The sequence below is a fragment of the Vulpes lagopus genome, chromosome 1 (genome assembly GCF_018345385.1).
Source record: "Vulpes lagopus strain Blue_001 chromosome 1, ASM1834538v1, whole genome shotgun sequence".
Classification (NCBI taxonomy): domain Eukaryota; kingdom Metazoa; phylum Chordata; class Mammalia; order Carnivora; family Canidae; genus Vulpes; species Vulpes lagopus.
Window position 1 is genome coordinate 78,748,362 of NC_054824.1, and position 24,957 is coordinate 78,773,318.

General features: G+C 46.9%; 1 protein-coding gene across 2 annotated transcripts in view; it reads right to left on the reverse strand.

Annotated features, from left to right (window-relative positions):
• The window catches only part of PARP14 (poly(ADP-ribose) polymerase family member 14), a 36,736-nt gene extending 23,029 nt beyond the window's left edge, over positions 1-13,707 (reverse strand). Inside the window, exons 1-5 of one of the 2 annotated variants that reach the window (XM_041759897.1) lie at positions 13,469-13,707; positions 8,677-8,810; positions 7,675-7,708; positions 3,342-3,584; positions 743-979 (exon numbers count right to left, since the gene is read on the reverse strand). In XM_041759897.1, coding sequence (XP_041615831.1) covers positions 743-979; positions 3,342-3,584; positions 7,675-7,708; positions 8,677-8,810; positions 13,469-13,655 — 835 coding nt within the window. In that variant the 5' untranslated portion in view covers positions 13,656-13,707. The other variant, XM_041759908.1, reaches the window with a different exon arrangement.
• Positions 13,708-24,957: the final 11,250 nt, after the last annotated feature.

A 24,957-nucleotide genomic window follows, 5' to 3' on the forward strand; every position in this document is an offset into this window, starting at 1 on the left:
CTGTTCCTCCTCTCCCCAAGAAGTCGGCCTCCCTGCTTCCTATTCCTCAGCCTCCACCTCCAAACACCAAGTGGAATCTCCAAGCTGAGTCTACATGTCTCAGTGAACTGGCCTCACTGGCTCACTGAACTGGCTCAGTGATCTAATATCCAAAAAACCCTCAGAAATGATTCCATGAAGTTCAGCTGGACATGGTTTTTCACAGGGTTGCTGCAAAGAACAATCTAGCAGACATCCATCGGATGCCATTTACTGTCCCTATTAATTTCTGAATGATGAGACTGACAGGTGAAAGGGGAAGTAGTGATACTTTATAGGAAGTGTACGTGTTTCTGAATATTTCTTTACCTAACCTTGTTGAAATTGAGACTTTCTACCAAGTGTACAGCTGAAACACACACGATTTTAATTTCTATGTGAGAATTTACATCCTTACAACTCCCAGTGTTTTTTATATACAGTATTTCAAAGAGTCTACGAATTATATATTTTTCACTCTAGCTAGAAACTCATGAGAGAATCTCCTTATGTCTTTCAAAACTTAGCATTGCTTCTCTAAAGTTTAAATCACTGGACTCATTAACTATCATAACCCAGATTAACAGGATTACTAATTGGATTTCCAGTGAAACTTATGAATAAGAAGTAAAACGCATTAGAACCTAACTGATAACTTAAGCTCTGCTAAAATGGTTTAGATTATGTCAGGTAGGTTCACAGAATCCAGGCTCATAGATGTTACCTTTTTTGTCAAAAAACTCAATCAGAGCCGAATTCTCTTCTGGAAAACATTCAATACTGGCAACTCTTCCTCCTCCATTTTGTGGATTTTCAAATAAACACTTCAAATTATAGTCATTAACACCAGGTGGCAAGTTTTCAACCCTGATTGTTTTTGTCACTTCCAGAAGTCTTGGAGAAAGCTGAAGTTGTTTCACTGAATGGTGCCTGGCACAATCATCAACAAATTTGACGGCATCTACAAATCAAAATCAATCGATAGGTCAGTCAGGAAATTATGATCATACCTTTATATTATACAGAAGAAACTGTCTGAATGTTAATTGAGATAAAGAAGATAGCTAAGCACTCAATTTTTATTTTTATTTTTTTTAAGCGCTGAATTTTTAGAGGCAAGATTTTAATTTCTATGTGAGAATTTGCATCCTTACAACTCCCAGTCTCTGAACGGTCGGTTATACACACGTGAATGTTTCACCTGGCTTACTGCCCCGGAGCTGTGTCCTCGCCTGCAGTCACAGCTCTCTCCAACCCCCCTTGACGTCCTACCTGGGTGCTCTCTCTACGATACAAATCCTCTCACTACATTCTTTTCTCAAGTCCTACCATGGCTCCCCATTACCTGTAGGAATCAGTTCACGCTTCTTAGGCTCAAAATGCCCTTGGTTGGGTATTTAACTCCAAAGTAATTACCAAACATCACTTCTGGTTATTTCCTGCCATTCGTTTTATTTTCCATATTGTCCCCAAAACTAGCCATTATTTTGAAAACCCTATTCTCTTTTGCCTCAGTATATATAATCACCTATATCTAAAATCTCTAATTTTTTTTTTGTCTTGGTCCTATTCCTCCTTCAGAACTCTGATTATCTCTTTCAAATTAATAAATATCGAAGGTGGGCCCATGATGTGCCCGCACTGTGCTGACCTGGGGTTAGAGAGATGAATATAACAAGTCCTTGAAAGTTCACCATCTGGGAAGGGGGGAGGGAGGTCTTGAAAGTACACAAATGGCCTATTGCGGGATCAGATGAGGCAGGAGGATAAATAAGTGGAAATCCCACAAGGATTCCCAGAGAAGGTAGTTGCTGATCTGAGTTCTGAAGGATGAAGAAGAGTGTAGCAGATAGATAAGGGGAGGAGAGCTTTCAGGCAGAGAGAAGAGCAGCGGCGGGAAACAACAGTGTACTGTGGACCTGGGAGACTGGGACCACTGGAGCATCGACCTCATAGATGGGAGAAAGCAAGTCAAAACCAAGCCACCTTGTTTGGATCCCCTTCCCCCCCTTCCCTGAAGCCTGCTGTCTTATGGCTGAGAGAGGCAGCTTCTCCTCTCACATCTTCATTTTTCATTTACTTACGAGTCTCCAACTCCACAGGAGTTCCTCAAGAGCAAGCCAAGAATTATTCATCTAGGTACCCTCAGCATATAGGCAAGTGCCTGGCACATAGCAGTAATCACACATAGTAGGTGTGATTAATGAACAAAAGCAAGTCCACTTAGTTTTTCCTTTATAAAAAATAATTATACATTTGAAATAAGAATAGCACCCTTCACTGAGCTCTTACTATGTCTCAGGTACTATATGAAGGGCTTTGCATACATTATCTCATTTAACCCTCTTAGAAGCTGTATCAGGTAGGTGTTTTTTCCTCTATTTTATAGATGAGAAAAGCAAAGCCCAGAAGGTAGTAACTTGGACAACCTCAGAGAATTAGTCAAATGGTGGAGCTAGAATTTTGACTTTATGACCTGTGCTCTTACTTAGCCATTCTCCTACCATGGCCATGGGACAGTGAAGGCTCGGATTAGAACAGAAGAATCCCTGGTCTTTCTGGAGATAACTCCACACACAGACCTTGAACAGCACTCATTTCCTGCATCACGTGCACTTACTCTCCTGCATATGGGATGACCATGCTAGTACTAAGGAAATATAGGATAAAGGAAATAAGACAACAGGCTGTGTAGAGGTGGGCTGCCGAGGTTCAAATCCAAGAATTGATTAGCATCTTCTGCATCTCCGGCTCCTCGACTATAAAATGAGGAGTGATAACAATGATCTCAAAAGGTTGTTAAAAGGAATAAATACATTGACACATGGCACAGGCTTGGCACACAGTCCCTGACTTACAGTATCTCTATATGAGTGTCTGCTGTTATTATCATTATTACATTCCATTAAGTCTAGTTTGGTAACACAGATCAATATTTACTTCTCCCAGTGAGATAACACATGAAAATGCTGACTCGACTCCTTAGAATCACTTTAATAACCTAAGACTTTAGATTTCTATTTGGGTGTATAATCTGTGTCTATTGTTCTGTCTCTCTCTCTCTCTAACACTAACACACACACACACACACACACACACACACACGCTCATACAATAAAGTCTGATTTATTGAACATACCAGAATTCAGTTTCAAAACAAATCTTCTCTTTCAAAATAAAAAAGCATCTATTCTAACTTGGAATCTTCTCTTACTAGCTACTGGAAAAAGTCAAACTTTCAGAGAGATTCTATTAGCTGAGTGTCTCAGATCCCAAAGTGCGGTGCAAAGAAGATTGGCAAACGCAGCATTACTTGATCTTACCTGTATGCGTTTGAAAGGTAACTACAGCAACATCAAAATCTCGTAATACTTCCACTTTGAAATCATTACTGGACAGGCCGCTTACATTCTCCACTAGCAGGATTAACATTATATCAGTTACATTTGCCTTGAGATTCTCAAATGCAACCAAAGAGGAAGTATTTTCACATTCTTCTGAGGTATCTTCCATTCTCTCTGCTCTTCTACTGAGAGAAAGTTTTATATCCAGTTCTTCTGACACATCTGATTTTAGGAGGACAAAAGAGGCACAAGATGTTACATTTGTCTACCATGGTCCTAGCAAAGTAAATTGTCATATGACACTGTCCTCTTTCCTTCTCTTGGCTAACTCAAATAAAAACAGATCTTAGATGGCTTTTTGTTTAATTAAAAATAAAATGTAGCATTTAACTGTCTATTATTGATGAGCCTGATTTTTGGTATGCCCCTCCTGCCTTGTCTTTCTGAGGAACCTGTCTTTCATAGCATTTGACATATGCTTCTATCAAGCACCTCATTCTAGTTCTTGAACTCAGCTTCTCAAAAGCAAGGGACATGTTTAGTCATTCTTGTATCACCGGCACATGGAATATACTTGAGGCTCAATAGCGTTTGCTGAATCGAAGATTTACTGCTTGGGCCACTGGAGGAAGGCAAGAATATCTGATGACATGTAGCACATTATGCTCTGAAAAGTAATACGTTTTCGTCACTGAGAAGAAAAAAGAGAGTCATTGAATGACAAAGGAACATACATAGAAAGTAAAATGGGCCAGAGAACTGTATGTACGCATCCAGCTCACCGGACAGCAATCCTCCCAGGCAGCTTGGTCCTCTGCATTGTCAGCCCTACGTGAGCCCTAGCTATGCACCAGGTCAGGCCCACTCTCTGCCTGTCCAGGGCAGTATGATGCGTATGATAGGATCTTCAGACATTCTGTGAGTGATGATTCCACTGGGGCCCTTACTACGCTCAAGGCACTGGAGGTGTGGGGAGGGGTGCACACAGAAAACAGCAGATAAGGAGCTTACAGATTTTCTAACGGAGACACACAAGAAAAATGACAAAAGGAACTGACATTTGTAAACATCTATTATGGCAGAGCAAGATGCTACGTGCTCACCAAATTCCATTTAGTTTTCTTTCTGGGCCACATTTCCCAGACTTCCCACAGTCGAGTTCATGTGGCTAATGGAATATGGGTGGAAGTGTGAATCGCACTTGCACGCCTGGCCGGTACAAATCTCCTTTATGTGAATCTCCATTCTCCCTTGCAGTGACATTGGAGGCCACAGATCAAAAGTAATGTTGCCAAGAGATGGAAGGAACCTGGAATTCCTGAATGGCTGTGAAGCGGTGTAGACGCCTCCCTTCCCCAGCTGCTGACCACACTGACCCATGATGTGGGTGGTTGTTTGTTCCAGCAGGTAGATCTAACACCCTGATACGGACTCCTGCTCTGCGCTGGAGGTAACATCAGGTACTCATGCCAAATACAAAAATAGCTAGAGGATTCAATAATAACACAGCATTCAATGAGACAGGTGTGACAAAGCAGAAGGACTGCCGGGCTGGGGGTGAAGTTGTGGGAGTTCCACCCCAGACACTGCCACATTTCAGCCATGCGACCTCAGGCATGTCTCTTTACAAAACAGTATTGGATTAACCGAATGGTAAGAGCCTTCCCAGCAGCATAATTTTATGACCTTATGACTATTAGAAGGTTCATCACAAGAGAGGCTTGGTTAACTGCCAAATCAAGAGCATCAACAATCCAACCAGGAACCCGAGGGAAACAAGGAGACTGGGCTGCCTTGGAAAGGTGTCAGGAAGAGGGGAAGCTCAGTGGGTCTTGAAAGCTCTCTCGAGTTTAGATAGAAGTGGGGTAGCGGGGATTGTGAGCCACAGAAGTACAGCAGAGCACCGTGCCTGTGCCAGACTATTCAGGGAATGGTGATCTGACCGATGAAGCTCAGGGAGCACTTGTGTGCAAATATAAGAAAAGGCCAGAAAAGTCAGCTCCATCCAATGTGCGGTGAGGACTTTCTCTTGCAGCCGGTGGTAAGGGGGAGTTGTGGAAGGTTCTGTGATAAGGAAGACAGGATATTTAGCAATAGTAAAAGGGCCGGTCAGAGTTAAGGGGAAGGACATCAGATACAGGGCGGCCAAGCAGGGTGTGCCTGCCACGCTGGATCTGTGAGGTAAAAACGGGAGCCTGGTATGAAGGAGGGACAGATGAGGAATATTTTTTTAAAAATTGATTAAAGTCTCCGTGACTAATTTAAAGGAGAGAGATGACTGAAGTTTCTAGCAGGTGATGGGCAGACTGGTTGTGTACTTCAAGAGAAATAAAAGAGCCAATCATGGTACCGGTTTGATGAAGAAGATGACACAGGTGGCTTTGTCATGGTGGCTCTAACGTATTTTCCAACAGGAAGGCCAGACACAAGGTTTGGAATTTGGAAGAGAGTCCAGGCTAGAAATATAGACTTGAAAAAGCCAGAATTTGCTAACCACACGTGACCAGTATTTCTCTGCTCTTGCATGTCTCTCTTCTACAAGTTCTTCTAATTGCTGGTTTCCACCTTTCAGACCCAGCCCAACTCAGCTTAGCCTGAAACAGGACATTAGCTCAGTGTTCACACCCTCTGGTGTTGGCATGTGGCTTGACTGACCTACCCTTCCTCTGTCAACTGCTTGTCCCTCTCCAACTTTAAGCCCCGGGCTGTGGGCATGCCCAGTGGGCCCAATGTGCAGTATTCTCTGTTCTCCTCATCCCCGAAATGTGGGACCTATTAGGAAACCATCCTCCACCCTGATTTTGCTCAGTTCTGAAACCTGTCTACACCATTCCAACTAATTTCAAGACACTTAGCTTTAGGGTCACTATCAGGATTCAATGTGCAGCGACCATTGGACAAGGGACACCCACTTATGTCTCTTAAAGGGGCCAGCTAGCTACCTTGTTAAAGACTGCCCAACTTCTTACTGTTGCTTACTATCATTAGAGTCAGGGTCATGCAAAAACAGGTCAGCGAATGAGTCTAAAGTCTCCAGGACAATGAAAAGTCCATTGGTGGGGCGGGTCTGGACGGCTCTTTCTGAGAATATACTTGGTGTTGTAAGCAAATCTGAAACAGCGCTGACAAATCAGTGAAGACAGAGTTAGGGTAAAATCTATGGAACCATAAGAAACACAGACTTGATTAAAGTCTAGACTCAGGAAGTGGCACAGATATAGATGTACCAATATAAAACCACTTCCCACTCTAAAATTGAGCTTGAGGGTACAGCAGCTAAGGCATTTGCCAAGAACAGATAAGGATTTAGGGAGCTCCCACTGTTACGTGAGCCAGTTCCATATCTGCAGACTAGAAATCAGGAATTACTCTAGGAGACAAAAAAATTCCTATCTCCTAAGAACCGTGAGCTTCTTAAGAAAACCCCACATCCTAGATTCTACAGTTGAAGAGTGTCTCCATGTTAGGTAAAAACAATCCACACATCCCTATCCGGTCGGTTTGCCGAGTTAAGGCAGCTCTCAGCCTACTGCCATTGTCGAAAGAGAAAGTTGCAAAAATCTAAACATATTCTCAAGATGGCATCAATTTTAGAGGATAATAGTTTATATATTTTTGGGAATTCCTTTTCCCTAAGATTTGGATATATGTACCACTTTGTCTCTCTTGCTCAGCCATTCAGGACACGTCATCACCTCCTCCCCTTTATAACAGCAGGCTTCGCCTGGCAAACGAGCTGCTTCTACACTACCTGGCAGGTGTACTGCAGGCCATACCCAGACACTAGATAAGTAGCAGAGTCCATAGCAGAGGTTGCAGGCTGTTTCCTACAGCAGATGGGATGAGAAGAGCTGCTGCTGGTCTGGGGTGCCGTACCCACATACCGCACCCAGCACTTAGAAGTTTTTGTCCATCCTCCTGTTGTGGCTCCAGAGGACAGCACCCTCCCTATCCAGTGCTCGGACACTGACTTAGCCACACATGGCACACACTGGCACATCACGTCCTTGCTTCATGATGGCTGGTTGGGCACAGGTGGGCTCTGAGTTTATCACCATTTCCCAGGCACCTCTTCACCTCCCCTCAATTGCAAGGTGTTTCCCAGGCCCACAGAGAGAGCTGTTCCCATCCTCCTGACCTGAGACCTCAGGGGGCTCCCCCAGGGTTCACCCTCAGCACAGATGGCTGAGAGTATGTAAATGTACACCCCACTTTGTGAAGTCAAGAAGAGAAGGATGACCCCAGCAAGTGCCATCTTTGATGAATGCAAAATTGCTGGCAAAGGTCAGCCGTCACAGTTCTTTGACCTTACCTGGCTCTTTGACATGATCTTTGGTCTCCAATTCCTAAAATCCAATAAACAATAGAGCAGAATCAATAAACTACTAAAATTTCTCTGCATTACGAAACTGTCCCTGGGACTGGCCTGGAGACACAGGGTCAATAGAAACAATAATAAAAAGCCCTGGCACTTTTGCTGTTGAATGCACCTCACGTGTAGCAGCGTATCCACTCAGCACAAGAATCACTGGTAAAAAGGAATCACAAATAACTGAAACCCCAATTAACACCAAGTGCTTGGGATATGGGATAAGACCCAAAACTTCAGGCCCCTGGGTGGCTCAGGCAGTTGAATGTCTGCCTTCAGCTCAGGTTATGATCCCAGGGTTTGGGATCAAGTCCCACATCAGGCTCCCTGCTCAGCGGGGAGTCTGTTTCTCCCCGTGCCCCTCCCCGCTGCTCATGACCTCTCTTGCTCGTTCTCTGTCTCTCAAAGAAAAAAATAAAATATTTTTTTAAAAGACCTAAATCTTTTCCCCATTTAACATTTATTGAGTGCTTACCATTAACAAGCACTGTGCCTTGTGCTTTACAGAGCTTGTTTCATTTAATCCTCACAGTGATCTAACAATCCAACGAGGACTGGATTACTATCCCATTTTATAATCGAGGTGATAGCACATATAGTATGAACCACTGTCCCCTCGAAATGATGTAAAATTAAAACAGAGCAAGTTCCAGATTAAAAGCACCCAGGAAAAACAAACGCAAAAATTTACATCTGAAACCACTCTCATTATAATCTGCAAATTCTGACTTTTTCCGAAAGTGTCTAAATCATACCAAAAGGGCTCCCACCTTCAATATTCCAAAACTTCCCCATGACCATTCTCACTCTTTCCACATCTATAAGATGCATTCTGTTGCAATTCGATTTATATTTGTCTTCCCTCTATACTCTCCATATTGAGATTCCCTTCCCGCACATCTCCGCAGATTACTCTACATCCCTCTTACTCACTCCTTGACTTACCTTTGTTGGAATTTCCCCCTCAAAGACATCCTGGACTTCATCTGGGGCTGTGGGCAACTGGACAGTCAACTGGAATGTTCCTTTTCCTAGCCATACTAACTCATGGTTCTTTCTCTCCAGAACTCTTTGCTGAACTGAAATTAAAAAAACAAAAAAAAACTATCAATCTTTATTTTTTGGTCAATCTTTATTAACAAAATTATTCCATAATTTCCATAGGGTTTCATCATTATCAATTGGTGGTTTGGTCAGTTTCCCAAGCAGGCCCTTGGGTGGTGAAAAGAGGAAGAGTTTAGCAAATAGACGTGGGTTTCGATCCCATCTTTACCCTTAGGTTTTAACTCTTGTGCATGTTCCTTAATAAGTCTCACTTACCAAGCCTCAGTGTTCCTGTCTATTAAGAACTAACGAAGATGGTCTTGTACAGGTGTTACATGGATTAAACTGGAAAACATCATGAAAGACTTAGTACAGCACACAATGCTCTGTAGGCACTTAGAAAGGTAACAATACTTAGTCACAAGTGAAAGGAAATAAAGCATGCCTCGTGCTGAGCCACTGAAGGTTGGGTGCTGAGACAAGGCATGATGAGATCTATATTTTAGGGAGGTGATTTGAGTGACCATGAACAAGAATGGCCAGGAATCTTGTGAAAAAGCTATTCCACTCAGCTCTTTAACCTGTGATGATAAGAGCCTCACCTCATAGTAAAAGGAGTAGAAAAGGGATGGGAGAGATTAAAAAAAAGAAGAAGAGGAAGAATTAGCACACTAGGCAGCTGGGTTGAAGTGAAAAAATTAAACAGTGAACATAAGAGTCCAAAAACTTGGATTTGAATTCCAACTTGGCCAAAAACTAGATGAGTGACATTGAGAAAATATCTTAACATCTTGAGTCAGTTTCCTCCCTTTAAGGGAGGTGTCTGTGAATGAATTCTGTAACACCCGCAAGATTATGCAAATGTGTTTATAATTATAAGCAGGAGCAGCCAGAGAGAGAAAAGGAAAACCAGTGTATCTCAGGCCACGGAGAAGAGGGAAAGAATATGTTTGGAGGAGGAGGTGTGGTCAACATAGCCGGGGCAAAGAGGTCAGGGTGAAGGGGATCTTTGAGAGCGCCCTACTACCCACAGATGTGGCTCTAACGGGAACGATGTGGCATTCTGATGTGGACAGTCTGAGAGCCAATGATGCGAGGGTCTTTCACAAAGAGGAGCTGGAATAGCTTTCCCACCTCAATCACGCATGAAAGCGTGGAAAAGTGAGGCTTTCACTGGAGGCTAACTCAGAAACAGGCCCCAGAAGCAAGAAGAGAAGGAACGCCAGACCCTAATTTACTCTTTCTGAGATGGCAGGTGTCATCACATGGACTCCTGAGGGGTTGTCCCAAGCTAGAGTGGGGACCGGGGACTGGATAAGACCCCGGAAGCCTGAGAACAAGCCAAGTTTTGTAAACCGAGTTGTCTAGAGTCGTGGATACTGTGACGCATTCCTTTTATAATTCCCTAGACTTCAGTAGAGTCTTATCCAGGCATCTAAGCGCCAAAGCCTGTGCTGAGATTGTGCACAATACGTACAGCACCACGATTTTGAGACAGCGGGCAGTAGCCAGATGAGTAAGTGACCCGCAACGAGGACAAGGTGAATCTGGGAGGAAAAGGGAGGGCTGAAATTCTGCTGTCCAGCCACCCTTACCCATGTGGACAGCCGCCCTTCTGCACCAACCTCAGACCACCTACGTTAATTTTACTTAAAGAGGAGATGGGTTCCCTCACTCAAAAGAGGCTGAAAACCATCTGGAGCCAATGTATGGCCAGAAAGGATGATCAATGCTGCATCTGAAGCACGGCTTAACATCTTGTAAGTCGGGGGGCCTGGGGGGCTCAGTGGTTGAGCGTCTGCCTTCGGCTCAGGGTGTGACCCCAGGGTCCTGGGATCGATTCCCGCATTGGGCTCCCTGCATGGAGCCTGCTTCTCCCTCTGCCTGTGTCTCTGCCTCTGTGTCTCTCATGAAAAAAATAAAATCTTTAAAAAAACAACAACGAAAATCTTATAAGCCAATTTACACTGGACTTTTCAGAAACTGCGTGAAATATTTAAAAGTAAGATACAGCTTCCACATACTTCTGTGTGCTATACACAAAGAAGTGCTGTTGGGCTCATTCTTACTACATGAGTTATATGAATAAAGTTGGGCTACACTGCAAGCCTGCACCTGGTGGGGAGGGCGGAGGGTGGAGGGTGGGAGGTTGGAGGGAATCCCTGTAGAACTAGTGCGAGGACCGCCAGGGTGGGGTCACTCACTGTTAGCAAGTTTCTGACAGCCTGTGGCTGGGGCATTACTTCCTACGAAGGAAACTGAAACTGGAAAGGCACTTCTCACACCCCAGGACCTTTGTTATAAAAGATTCTGAGTAGTCTGAGTTGTCTGTGCTGGAGCAGGTGGGGGAGGTGGGCAAGGCGATGAGAAGAGAGAAGCCTAGCAGGGAGACAAACCGTTTCTGCTTTCAGGGCTAGAAGAGAATGATGATTGATGCAAAAATGGATTTTGTGCTCTTGGTGTTTTTATGCTGTTTGTATTTTCTCTTAATCATTTTCCTTTTTTGTTCATTCAGGGTTGTCAACAAGCAACTGAGCTTCCCAAACGTTAGCACACCAGGGTCACCTGGGGTGCTGGTTAAGTGTGCAGATTCCCACTCACCCACACCCGGGGCTCCTAAGAGACAGCTGGGACTGCTTCTGTTTAGTCTGCTGTGAGTCAGATGCAGAGGCTGGTGGTCCCAATTTGCGAACTACTCGAGGATAATGAGATTCTACAGAAGAAGTAAGTGTCCCTAAGGGCCAGGCCCATACGATGCTGACAGTTGCAATCAAAGTGGTCAAACTCCTCGAGGTAAATGAAACCGAGGGGAAATGGCCTGCATTGCACAGCTGCCCTTCAGAGCATTCATTCCTTAGTGAAATTAATCCTTGGAAAACTTGGTTCTTTGCTCTCAACAGGGCTTTGAGCCTAGTAGGTCTCCTGTCCCCTACCTGCCTCCCCTTGGACACACTTAGCTGTGGACCCCTCTCCTCTCTGGGTTTCATTTTTTCCTTTCTGGATCTCTGCCCTAGACCATTGCAGTTCCGCTCATGTAAGCCTCACTGGCTCTCCTCTGGCTCAAATGCTTCTCCAAATCCAGCGACAGGAACGTAAAATCAGAGCTTGTCCACATCCTTCCCTATGGGATTCCAAAGGAAAAAGTGCGTGCTTTGGGAACAGCAGGTCGCAGGCCTCTTGGTACCGACCTGGTGGTGTCTTGAATGAGCGGATAATAATTGGGTGGGTGCTTTACTTCCCTTTCCTAAGTCAGGGGGTAGGGAGCAGTGAGAACTCAGCCACTCAACTGCTGGGATGGGGAGGGATCTTCCCCCACACACAAAGCTCAAAACTCCCGACCCACATCAACTCCGAATATCAGTCTGAGAACCACCCTGACACTGAGGGAAGAGGTACCAGTGCACCATCAATAAAGATTCTGTGTGTTGGTCAACAGCGCACGGCCCTCTACTAACTTTCTGTATTTATACCCCATGTGATTTCAGGCAGCATTTTTGCGCCTCCTCCGGGTGATCCCAGAAACACTGGGAATCTCCATGACCGGTGGGAATAGCCCCGTGACTCCCCACGTTATTGAACACCTTTCTTTCCCCACCTAAAAAATACCTGAAGAAAAGGAGGCTCTCATTCTCTCACAGAGCATTGACCTGGGTCCCCAAATCCAGAACATGCATCTTCCATCCCTACGCTGATCTTCCTTGCTCCAGGACTCACCTGTCCTCACCTAGAACATTGCGTGAAATCTCCTAAAAAGTTCTGATTTGTAGCGTTTCTCCCGGCAGAAGTCCAGGTACTTACTTTCAACCAAATTCATCTCCCTAAAGTGGGTTTGGACATCCCCTCTGCCTACTGTGGGGCAAGTTCCCACCCTGCAGGCGTCCTGCAGGGCCCCCTACCATCTCAACCAACTGTCTCTTGGCCTTCATTTCCTCCCCAGCGCTTCACAAGAAGCAGGATCAATAAGACGAGGCCCAGGATTTTTAAAATATAAGCACCAGAACATGAGAGACTCCTAACTCTGGGAAAGGAACAAGGGGTGGTGGAAAGGGAGGTGGGCCCGGGGGGGGGGGGGGGGGGGGCGGTGACTGGGTGACGGGCACTGAGGGATGGGCACTGGGTTGTTATGCTATATGTTGGCAAATTGAACTCCAATTTAAAAATATGTTAAAAATAAATTAATTAATTAAAAATAAAATAAAATATAGGCACCCCCTTTGTAGCCTCCTGGGACTCCAGGCCGGCGCTGCGGGCCCTGCTTGCGCGCGGGGACTCAGCCAACCTCCCCGAGGGCGCCCAGCGCCTTCCGGCGCCCCGCGCCTGTTCACGCAGCCCGCTCCCACCCGACCGTCCTCCCCAACAGCCTGCCTGTCCGGGAACCGAATTGGCCCCCAGGAATCCGTTTAGACAGGACTCGCCTCCTCGGACACTTCCTGGGAGGAAAGCCCTGCAATGGAACAGCGACTCCGCCGCCAGCACACCTCGCGGCGGGCTCCCCGGGCGCTCAGTCTGCCGCCTCGCGCGCGGCTCTGCCGCCACCTCCAGGCAGCCCGCCGGGAGCGCTCAGCCTCGCGGGCTCCAGCTCGGCGGGGTCGCCCCGCTGTGTGTCCCGGGGGGGGGCGGGGGGGGGAGGCAGGCCTCCCTTTGGGGGAGACCCCGGCTGTCCTGGGTCCCCCGCACCCCGTGAACCCCTCACCGTCCTCTAGATGGAAGACCACCAGGAAGCGGGGCGGGCTGCCGGGCTCCCGGAGGACCTCGCACGCCCCGCCGCCCGACCTCCTCGCGCTCTGGAAGTACAGCTGCAGTTTGGTGGGCAGGCTCTCCGGGGGGTCGGGGCCCCAGGACCCCTCCACCAGCAGCGGGAAGGAGCCGGGCGCCGCCATCCTCAGCTCCGCTGCTCTGCCCCTGCGGCCGCGCGACTCACGGGACTTTACCCCCGCGTCCGTTTCGGTTTCGGTTTCCCAGAAAACTCCTCCCTGACCTAAGTTTCTGTCTTGCATCAGTCGCGAACCCCGCCCCCTGCGCACCCCAGTGCTTCGGCAGAGGCTGGCCATCGCCGCTCCAAGCAGCTGGCGCGCCCCCGTTAGTGCGCGTGGGTCCCTAAGCTGGGTCCCTAAGCTAGCCCCCCCCCCGCGGGCCGGTCCCTAAGCTGGGTCGCTAAGCCGGGTCCCTAAGCCTCCCCCACAACCCCCCATGCTAGGTCCCTAAGCTGGGTCCCTAAACTAGCCCCCAACCCCCCTCCCGCGTGCCGGTCCCTAAGCTGGGTGGCTAAGCGGGGTCCCTAAGCCCCCCCACACCCACACCCACCCCGTGCTGGGTCGCTAAGCTGGGTCCCTAAACTGGGTCTCTAAGCTGGGACGCTAAGCTGGGTCCCTAAGCTAGCCCGCCCCCGCGTGCCGGTCCCTAAGCTAGGTCGACAAGCTGGGTCCCTAAGCCCCCCCTACCCTTACCCCCCCCGCTGGGTCGCTAAGCTGGGTCCCTAAGCCCCCACCCTGTGCTGGGTCCCTAAGCTGGGTCGCCAAGCTGGGTCCCTAAGCCCCCACTTCCCCCCCCCGTGCTAGGTCGCTAAGCTGGGTCCCTAAACTACCCCCTTCCCTCCCCCCCCCCCGCGTGCCGGTCCCTAAACTGGGTCGCTAAGCCGGGTCCCTAAACCCCCACCCTGTACTGGTTCCCTAAGCTGGGTCGCTAAGCTGGGTCCCTAAACCCCCACCCCGTGCTGGTTCCCTAAGCTGGGTCGCTAAGCTGGGTCCCTAAACTGAGTCGCTAAGCTGGGTCCCTAAGCCCCCCCCCCCATGTGCTGGGTCCCTAAGCTAACCCCGCCCCCCGCCCCGCCAGGAGCCGGTCCCTAAGCTGGGTCGCTAAGCTAGGCCCCCGTGTGCCGCTCCGCCAAGCCCCAGCGGAAATCAGCGTCTCCCATCACACGGGATACCTCGCGCAGAGACCATTTCATCTTTGTCGCAGGGCAAAGTAAAATGGCTCTGGCAGGGATCCCTGGGTGGCCCAGCGGTTTGGCGCCTGCCTTTGGCCCAGGGCGTGATCCTGGAGACCCGGGATCGAATCCCACGTCGGGCTCCCGGTGCATGGAGCCTGCTTCTCCCTCTGCCTCATTCTCTCTCTCTCTCTCTCTCTCTCTCTCTGTGACTATCATAAATTAATTAATTAATTAATTTTAAAAAATGGCTCTGGCGGGGATCCCTGGGTGGCGCAGCGGTTTGGCGCCTGCCTTTGGCCCAGGGCGCGATCCTGGAGACCCGGGATCGAATCCCACGTCAGGCTCCCGGTGCATGGAGCCTGCTTCTCCCTCTGCCTGTGTCTCTGCCTCTCTCTCTCTCTCTGTGTGTGATTATCATAAATAAATAAAAATTTTTAAAAAAAATGGCTCTGGCAAAGTGTTTCTTTGACATGTTAGAAGGAGGGCCCCAGATAGGCCCAGACACTGCTCAGAACTTTACCTTGCACTTCTGCTCTTGCGTTCTGTTCCCTGATCTGTTGTTAATAGTCTATGTCCAGAAACTGGGCAAGGTGGGGGCCGTCCGTTCAGGGTTCCTTTTTTTTTTTTAAGATTTTATTTATTTATTCATGATAGATAGAGAGAGGTAGAGACATAGGCAGAGGGAGAAGCAGGCTCCTCACAGGCAGCCCGATGCAGAATTCGATTCCAGGACCCTGGGATCAGGCCCTGAGCTGAGCCACCCAGGCATCCTATTCACAGTTCTTATTTATTTATTTATTTATTTATTTATTTATTTATTTATTTATTTATTTATTTATGATAGTCACAGAGAGAGAGAGAGAGAGAGAGAGAGAGAGGCAGAGACACAGGCAGAGGGAGAAGCAGGCTCCATGCACCAGGAGCCCGATGTGGGATTCTATCCCGGGTCTCCAGGATCGCGCCCCGGGCCAAAGGCAGGCGCCAAACCGCTGCGCCACCCAGGGATCCCCTATTCACAGCTCTTTATGGAATATTCACTGGGTGCCATGCGCTTGAGGGGGGTTCAGCAACTCATTCCTGCCCTCCTGGGGTTCCTCATCTGCAGGGATGCAGAGGAGAGAGGACAGTGGAGTAAGTGCTCTTGGAGGGAATATACAGGTTTTTTTTTTTTAAGATTTATTTATTTATTTATTCATGAGAGACACAGAGAGACAGGCAGAGACACAGGCAGAGGGAGAAGCAGGCTCCTTGCAGGGAGCGGGATGCCAGACTCGATCCTGACCCCATGAGCCCACGGCAGATGCTCAACCCCTGAGCCACTTAGAGGGGCTCCTGTGGGAGCTTAGGGAGAACTTACGGGGACGTGACATTGTCACCTGAGGCCGAAGGATGATGGGGGTGTTGACGCTAAAAGTTATTTTACCGGTAATATGGGTTTATTTGGGAATTGCAGAGAATTGCAATTCCAGACAAGCAAACTACAGCAAAACCCAGCAAACAAAGCTGAGGACAAGAAGGAGGAAGTTGGGAGGGAGGGGTTGTTTTGAATGTGAGTCTGTTGGAGAAAAGCACGGAGTTCAGGGTGATGGCGGTTTCTCGTTGGCAGAGTCGCTGGCATAAGCGGGTTTCTCTTGGGGTCTGTCCCACTGTGGGTGTAGAGCGGTGGATTCTCACTGTGACCCACACGGAGGGGGATCCCAGGAGACCTCTCCCTTCTGGCCTCCCGGCTCCAGTTTAGTGGGGTTTCCCTTTGCTCATTTGCACAGGAGATGATCTTGGAGGGCTGAGGAGAGGCTTCTGTAATGGGATTTCCTATCCCAGAATCACTCTGGCTGCTGTGGAGTAGCTGCAGTGAGGCCTGGAGGTCAGCCAGGTGGCCACGGTAGTGTCCTAAGTGACGGATCAGGGTGCCGGGCCCAGGGTGCTAGCAGAGGAGGACCTTCTGAGAACGAGGGAGATTCCAAATCTCCAGGGCTTGCCGGAAGATGTGGGCAGCTGGAGGAGATGCTCTAGAAGGACTCCACGGTTACCCAGGCCCCGGCCAAGCGAGCGACCGGCTGGGTGACGGTGGCACGTACCAGCCGGGAGCGCAGGGGCGGCCAGAAATGTGGGAGAGAGGCTAGGAATGCATGTGTCTTTGACCTTTGATGAAAGAGTGTTTCAAGCGGGAAGGAGTTGTCATTCGAGGTGCCAGCACGTCATGTAAGAGAAGTGTCCCTTGGACTGTGGGACCTGCAAGCACCGGCTCCTGGGGAGGCGGGAGGAGAGGGATGCGGCCGTGGGCGGAGGAAGGGAAGGAAGGGGAGGAAGTGAAGGCTCCTTCCAGAAGGGCCACCGTGAAGGGCCAGGAGTTGGGCGGCAGTGTACGGGGTGACACAACCAGGGAGCTGTTATTCCTGTTTTCTGGCTTTTACAAGAGTCTTAAGATGGAAGAGTCTGAGGCATGTTTAAGTACTGGCGGAGCGGAGTGAAGGGAGAGGTTGAAGACCCAGGGGGTGGGAGGAGGTGGGAGGGGGTCCTGGAGGCCTTAGCCCTAGGCGGGGACCCCTTTCCCAGCACCAGCAACAGGGCGGAGATGGTGATGGAAGCCGTGATCCTTTTTTTTTTTTTTTAAGATTTTATTTATTTATTCATGAGAGACACACAGCGGGGGGGTGGGGAGATGCAGAGACCCAGGCAGAAGAAGAAGCAGGATCAAGCCCTGGGCCGAAGGCAGACGCTCAACCGCTGCCCCCCCACCCGGGGGACCCGAAGCAGGTGATTCTGAATGCCCGTTGATGGCAAGCGGTGGGACCTCTTCCCCACACCTTCTGTTTGCTCCCTGGAGGAGGTGGCGAGGTCTGCACAGACACAGCCTAAAGTAGAGCTGCTTCGCCCTGCAGGACTGACCTTACTATATGTCGTCTTCTGATCGCGATGACACTAAGTTTCGGGGTGAAGGGAACCAAGGCCGGGCCAAAGAGAGGTTGCAGCCTAGGCTTTTGTTCCTGCTCAGCGACAGTGCGGCCGGTCCGCGGTGCGACTCCAGCCTCCCACCTGCAGATGGCTCGCGTCCTCCAGTCCCAACCCCTGGAGCCCGGGGCGGTGGGCCGGGAAGGACGGAAGGCCCGGGCCGCAGCTGTCAGCCGCACAGTGGTGACCCGTACCCCAGGGCGTCCCAGTCCAGCCAACTAGTATCAGCACCCCCTTCCCCCAGAGTTTGCTACTCGGGAACTGGGGGTTTCTGTCTTTGCTCGCATTATTGCTGAGCCACCCACCGCCCCGTTAGAGGGTTTAAAACGGAGCTGAGCGGCCTTAAGGAGCTGAGCCTTAGGCACCTCCTGCCCGTGGAGCCCTGAACTTCCAGACTGAGCCCTACGGCGAGTGCGCCAGGGACTCTGCATAAACGCCCACTACCTCCTACGTGGCCGACTTCCAATTAGGTTTAACCAGCATGGGTTTTCTGCTGCCGACACCAATCCAAATTCTTTGAAAACAACATACGTAACCATTCACGTTTGTCTTTAAAACGCCCCCAGGGAGGCAATATTTGGGTTGCGGCTGAATTTGTGTACCTGGCAGAGAAATTCTAAGACCGCAAATAAATGCTTTTGTCCTAATTCCGTTCTGCCCCTTTCCTTGGTCAACACCCCCCATAGCTGATCTTGATCTAACAACCCACAGCTGCATCTTTGGGCTGAACTTCCCTTTCTCTACTTCATTTACATTTCTCCTTTCAGCTTCTCTACTAACTTCTATAACCCAGCATCAGGCTCCTTTCAACTTCTCTATGAATGAGCATTTCTCCCGTCTGAAGCTGTTTTCAGGGGGAAAGCGTGGCTTGCCCATCTGCCCTGAAGCAGCGAGCTGTGAGGACCCCATGCCCGCCTCTCCACCTCGCTTGGCTCCTGAAGCTCCCGACCCAGCCCTCTACAATCAAATGTGATTTCAGCAGTGAGGCAGGCCACCCTCCGTGGTAACCCTCTGCTCCCACTAAGCTCAGGCCTCAGGGGGAGTCACCTGGTGGACACACCCGGTTTCTGGCCTTACTCCCTGTGGGCAGGTCCCTCTCAGGAGCAGTCATGTTCTTCAAGGTAAGTCTCTACTACCCCCAGTTGGCCAGCACAGTAATCCCTAATGGTACATTTTCCCAAATAGGAGTCATTTAGGAAAAAAAAAAAAGTCATTTAGGTTCACTAATGCTATCATTGGGTGGGAAGTGGAGGGAGGATTCTGAAGAAGAGCCCAGAGTAGTCTAGATCTTTCCATATTTGTGTGAGGTGAAGAGTAAAGCAAAGCAATGACTCTTCCTGGCCACTGAATCAGGCACACGTGCGTACGTCTGAAGACAGGCATTAACCCTCAGAGGACAATCTGGATCATTTTTAAAAAGAAAAGCATACAGGGGCGCCTGGATGGCTCAGTTGGTTAAGTGTCTGCCTTCGGCTCAGGTCATGACTCCAAGGTCCTGGGATCCAGGTCCACAGAGGGCTCCCTGCTTCTCCTTCTCCCACTGCCTCTCCTTTCTGCTTCTCTCTCTCTGTCCTCCCACCTCTTTCTCAAATAAACAAAATCTTTAAAAAGAAAATAAAAGCATGTGATATTTTACTCCCATGTCATACGATGCATGATGTTAAATATTGAGCAATCAGCTCTCTGGAGAAAGGAAAAGTTTGCATATATGTTTCTGTTTATTGTGCATTTTCTGGATATAAAGGTTGTGTAGCACATAATTTGCAAATAATACTAAAATACACAATCTTCTTTCCTATAAATTTCAATAACCAATTGACCCTCACAGAAATGTTTCAAAGATTTCCCTACCCACCTCCGGACTCTGATATTTGTAGCCAAACTATGGTTGCAATTATGAATGAGTGTAATTCTTACATAAATGTTGGTTGATACTTGTGTTTAGTTAAGTGAGATGAAGATGAAACAATGAAGACATGTCAGGACTCCCCCTTATTGTCACACCCGAGCTCCTTTACTGAATTGGATAATAGTTTTCAAATGTTGGAAGAATATTTCTTCATTTATGTCCTTTAAAATGTGATGGCTACAGAAATGACATACGCTTAAATTTAATCTGCCTTGTTAACATATTCTCCGTTGTTTTCTGAAGTCCAGACAATTAACGAAACAATAAATCAAGTTCTGATTTGTAGTGTTTGTCAATTCTATGGTGCAAATATTCCCACTATGGCTGACTTGGGTTCCCAAGTGATATCTCCAAATGCTGAGTTGAGCAGAGATGAACAGTAGCACACCATTATATCCTACTTTACCATATGGGCTACCTGGGGGGCTCAGTTGGTTTAGCGTCTGCCTTCAGCTGGGCTCATGATCCCAGCATCCTGGGGTCTGGGATGAGCCCCATGTTGGGCTCTCTCTTCAGCGAGGAGCCTGCTACCCCCTTTCCCTCTGCTTGCTGCTCCCTGTGCTTGGGCTCTTGCATGCAATCTCATTCTCTCTCTCTCTCTCCTCTGTGTCAAATAAGTAAAATCTTTAAAAAAAAATTTACCATATAGAGACAATAGAAAGAACTGAAGTATGGACAGTAATAAAATGTAGTAAAATAGCTGGGAAGTGATGAATTTTCAGGATTTATTATTTTTTAAAAATATAATTTATTTTTAAAATTGACCTTTGAACAATATGGCTTTGAACTGTGCAGGTCTACTTATACATGGATTTTTTTTTGATACAGTACTGTAAATGTATTTTTCCTGATGGTTTTCTTAACATTTTCTATTCTCTAGCTTACTTTATTGGAAGAATATAGTATATAATACCTCTAACATACAAAGTAGATGTTGTCAGTAAGGAGGCTCTTAGTTAAGTTGTTGAGAGTCATAAGCTGTACGTGGGTTTTTCCACTGAAGATCGACGTGTGGTTGGCGCCCCTAACCCCTGCATTGTCCAAGGGTCACCTGTAACTCTAAATAATGGTGGTTTATAACTGGCACACAGATTTCTGAAAATTTAGCAATCAGTTCTGGTGAGCCAGTATGAGCTACGTCCAGCTCAAAACTACTCTCCTCCCAACAGAAGTAGTAGCACAGAATAGAGCAGTGGGGATACTCTTCCATGTTCAGTCCTCCCAACCCAGCTCCAAAACACACACCTTAGTACAACTCTTGGGTTAATGGTCCCCAGGTCAAGTAGATTTTATTTTATTTTAAAGACTTTATTTATTCATGAGAGACACAGGCAGAGGGAGAAGCAGGCTCCATGTAGGGAGCCCGATGTGGGACTCGATCCTGGGACCCCAGGATCACACCCTGAGCCAAAGGCAGATGCTCAACCACTGAGGCCCCCAGGTGTCCCATGGTTAAGTAGATTTTAAAGCTGTTCACTTCCCTTCAGTCCTGCAGCCAATTAGTCACCAACACAAACATTCATTAATCTAGTCATTTCTTTTTGGAAATCGCCTCTGGAAGAAATTAAAGCAACACCTGAAATCCCAAAACAAGACAATTTTGTAGTAAAAAAAATAAAGTGTAATAATTAATACAACAGACTCTAAGACAATTCCTATCAGCTCCATTTTATTCTGATGAAACCGAGGCACAGGGGAAGGTAGGCCCAGGCTAAGCCGGCGACGCTGTGCTGCGGGAGCGGCTCTGCACAGGCCGGGCTTCAGGGCAGTGACCGCTCCCCGGAGGCTGGGGGTTCCGGGGCCCTCTCCGGCCTTGGCCCTCCTCACCCCTCCCACCCATGCTTTCCTCTCGCAGACCACAGTTCTGGCCCAGGCCCAGCTGGACACAGCGTACTTGTGTGCTGTCAGGAGCCGAGCAGTAGGAGTGAGGGTGCGGGGAAAGGGGGCTCGCCTAGGTGGTGGAGGGTGTGTTCATTTCTCCTTATCATTTTGCCACTTTTTGCTTCTCTTCTTTTGCTTTTGCTTAACTTAAGGCAGTATAGGTTCAGGGTTTTTATATCATCCGAGTGAATTGTTCCTTCATTGCCTCTCCTTCTCCTGTATTGATTCTCACTGCTTAAAGTCCATTTTGTCTTTTAAAAAAATTTATTAACTTATTCATGAGAGACACAGAAAGAGAGGCAGAGGCATAGACAGAGGGAGAAGCAGACCCCCTGCGGGGAGCCCAATGTGGGACTGGATCCCGGGACCCTGGGATCACACCCTGAGCCAAAGGCAAACACTCAACTGCTGAGCCACCCAGGTGCCCCTCATTTTGTCTCATATTAAGATTGCTCTGACTGGGACACCCAGACATTATAAATGACTAATGCAGTGGGTCTTATTCCTACCATTTTATGAGTGTTTTTCATTGCTTTGGTTTTTTTCCTAATTTTTCTTCCTTCCTCGTTTCATACTAGATTGATCGTTTTTCCTTATTCCTTCTTCCACTCTCCATTTGGCTTGAATTCACCAATTCTGTACCTGTTCTTTTGCAGATCTTAGACTTGACAGTCTAAAGTTAATCAATACATCTTCTCAAACCTTAGAAAAACTTATCCCTATCTTATTATCCTTTCATTATTGTTAACTAGTTTTTTTTTTAGTTTAAATTAATCTTTTAAAGTAGTCAATATTTGAGTTAACAACATGTTTAATGATTTCTTTGTTTTTTGAAGCCCTCTCCTTTTTCATTCAATTTTCTAAAAGTAGACACTCTTTGTAGTTCTCTTTTTGAGGGGTTTTCGAGGGTGGTGAACTTTCCTTATTCTGTTTATCTGAAAAGATCTTTCATCTGAAAGATGTTTTTTTATTTTGTTTTTTTTGTTGTTTTGTTTTTGTTTTTTTTATTTTGAAATGATTTTTACCTTACAGAAAAGTTGTAAGAGTAGCACAAAGAACATTTTTTTCTGAACAGTTTGAAAGCAAGTACATGATTATTTTATTTCCTGTAATGTATAATGGTACAAATGTGCACAGTTGTTTGTTATTTAATTTTATTTAGAGATGCTAACCACGGGGCACCTGGGTGGCTCAGTTGGTTAAACATCTAACTCTTGATTTTGGCTCAGGTCATGATGTCAGGGCATGAGATCCAGTCCCTGAGTAGGGCTCTTCCCTCAGCTCAGAGTCTGCTTCGGATGGTCTCTCCCCCTCCCCCTGCTCCTGCTCTCTCTCTCTCTCTCTAAATAAATAAAATCTTAAAAAAAAAAAAAGCTAACCACAATATGAAATTTAATTGAGTGCCCTGGAAGCAAACTCAGACACAGGGTTGAGTGTAAAGGTTTATTAAGAAGCACTGTAGGGAGAGAGATTTCCAAAGACTTGGGGGAGGCAGATCTGGGCACAGGGAGAAACTGACCTGCAATATAGTTGGTCTGAAGCTTCAACCAATCCTGTGAAGATCTCTGGAACTCAGAGAGGCTTTGTAGTTGTCCCAAATTGAGGAAGGAAGTCATTCCTTTGAATCTCTGCACCATCCAGTCTTGGGAGAGGCAATTCTCAGATCAATTTCCAAGGAGGGATGTCAGCAGCAGATATTCCTGGGAGAAAAGCCAGGCTTTCCTAAAATGGGGATCAGATGGACACTCCTGTATCCTCCGCAGGGTATTAGGAGGTAGGGTAATGAGGAGGTTAAGGTCTAGGTCAGACAACTTGGATTTGAGACTAATCCTGGATTTTACCAGCTAGGTGACCTGGGGCAAATTAACCAAAATCTATAAATCTTAGCTTTCTCATCTTTAAAAATAGGTATAACATTACTTACCAGGATAGGTTGTTTTCAGGACCATATAAGATAAAAATATATTAACAGCATTATATAGTGCCTAATTTGTAGGTTCGAATTATGCTGTTATATTTAACTAGTCTGCTATTAAATAAGAGGTCTGTTCAAGGTCTATCAATTTATTAATATTTTTTAAAAAACTGGCTTTCAGACATACTGGTTCCTTACTCTTTTTCTATATTTGATTGTATTGATTTCTGCTTTTCTCTTTATTATTTCCTTTGACTTATTTTGAGTTTAATTTGCTCTTCTTTTTCTAGTTTCTTTTCTTTTAATATATATATAAGCACCTAATGTTACAATGCTACATTGCCTGAGCTGCATCCCATCCTTTGGGGTGGAGGGCAGGAAAGGGTGAGGAGGAATGATGAGATAAAGCCTTCTTTCTGGGGCTTAATAGGAAATGCACTGGAATTCTTGATTAGAGATTCTTGGGCCCAGTTTGTATCAGTTCTATGGAAATGGCTAATAGTAGGTACAGTTATTTTCGTAGTTAGCCCTTAAAATCTATCCTTTGTCTTCTGTATTAAGAACAAAACCTTCATTCACTTTGTTTTATGACTAAATATGTATATTTCTGGCTTTCATTAAGGAAAAAGTGTAATTGAGAACTGCAGTTTACATGTGTAAACTGTCAGAAATATGATTTTATATACATATGATAACATTGTTTTGGAGGTCCCCAAGATTGCCATTGGTTCACTAATTCTCTAGGAGGACTCACCGGATTCGGCATGTAGTCATACTCACAGCTGTGATTTGTTACAGAGAAAGGCTACCAAGCAAAATTGGCAGAGGGGAAACGCAGATTTTTTTTCTTAGAATACCAGCTTTAATCCTTTTCAAATATATTAATATAAGAAGGCAAATTGTAATGATACAGCAAATGAGGCCACTGGCATCAATACAGGCAAGGTCCACATCCAGGTGGTGCTGATATCAGGGTAATTTCCAAAACCAGTTGCTGCCTAAGAGTGGTTGCCACTGATGAAAGCTTGAAATAACCCGTATTCACAGGGGGGTATTGGCATTGCTGCACGTCATAATGAGGACCTCCTGCGACCACTCAACAAGGAACAAGGCAGCCCACAAATGCAGAAAACGTGATTCACGAAACATAACTAGCAGGCTGTTCTCCATATGGTCGCATTATTTGATCATGCGTAAACTTCACAAATGCCTCATATTGTTCTGCAAGTTTTGTGTTCAATATTTCTTCGTACTCTTCTCGAACTTTCTCTTCACGTTCTTTCAACAAACGTTCATAGATTATCCCAACCTGCCATAGAGTAAATAAGGGCTGTTCTTTTTTTTAATGGTTGAGGAAACCAGACTCAGCTTCCCACGGTCTTCTCCCAGAGGGATCACACAGGATACACTTAATTCCTCAAGCATTGAATTGTGAACATGTGTATGAAATGTTGTCTGGGACACGTGGGTGGCTCAGTGGTTGAGCGTCTGCCTTTGGCTCAGGTCGTAATCCCCAGTCCTGGGACTGAGTCCCATATCAGGCTCCCCGCGGGGAAGCCTATTTTTCCTTCTGCCTGTGTCTCTGGCTCTCTCTGT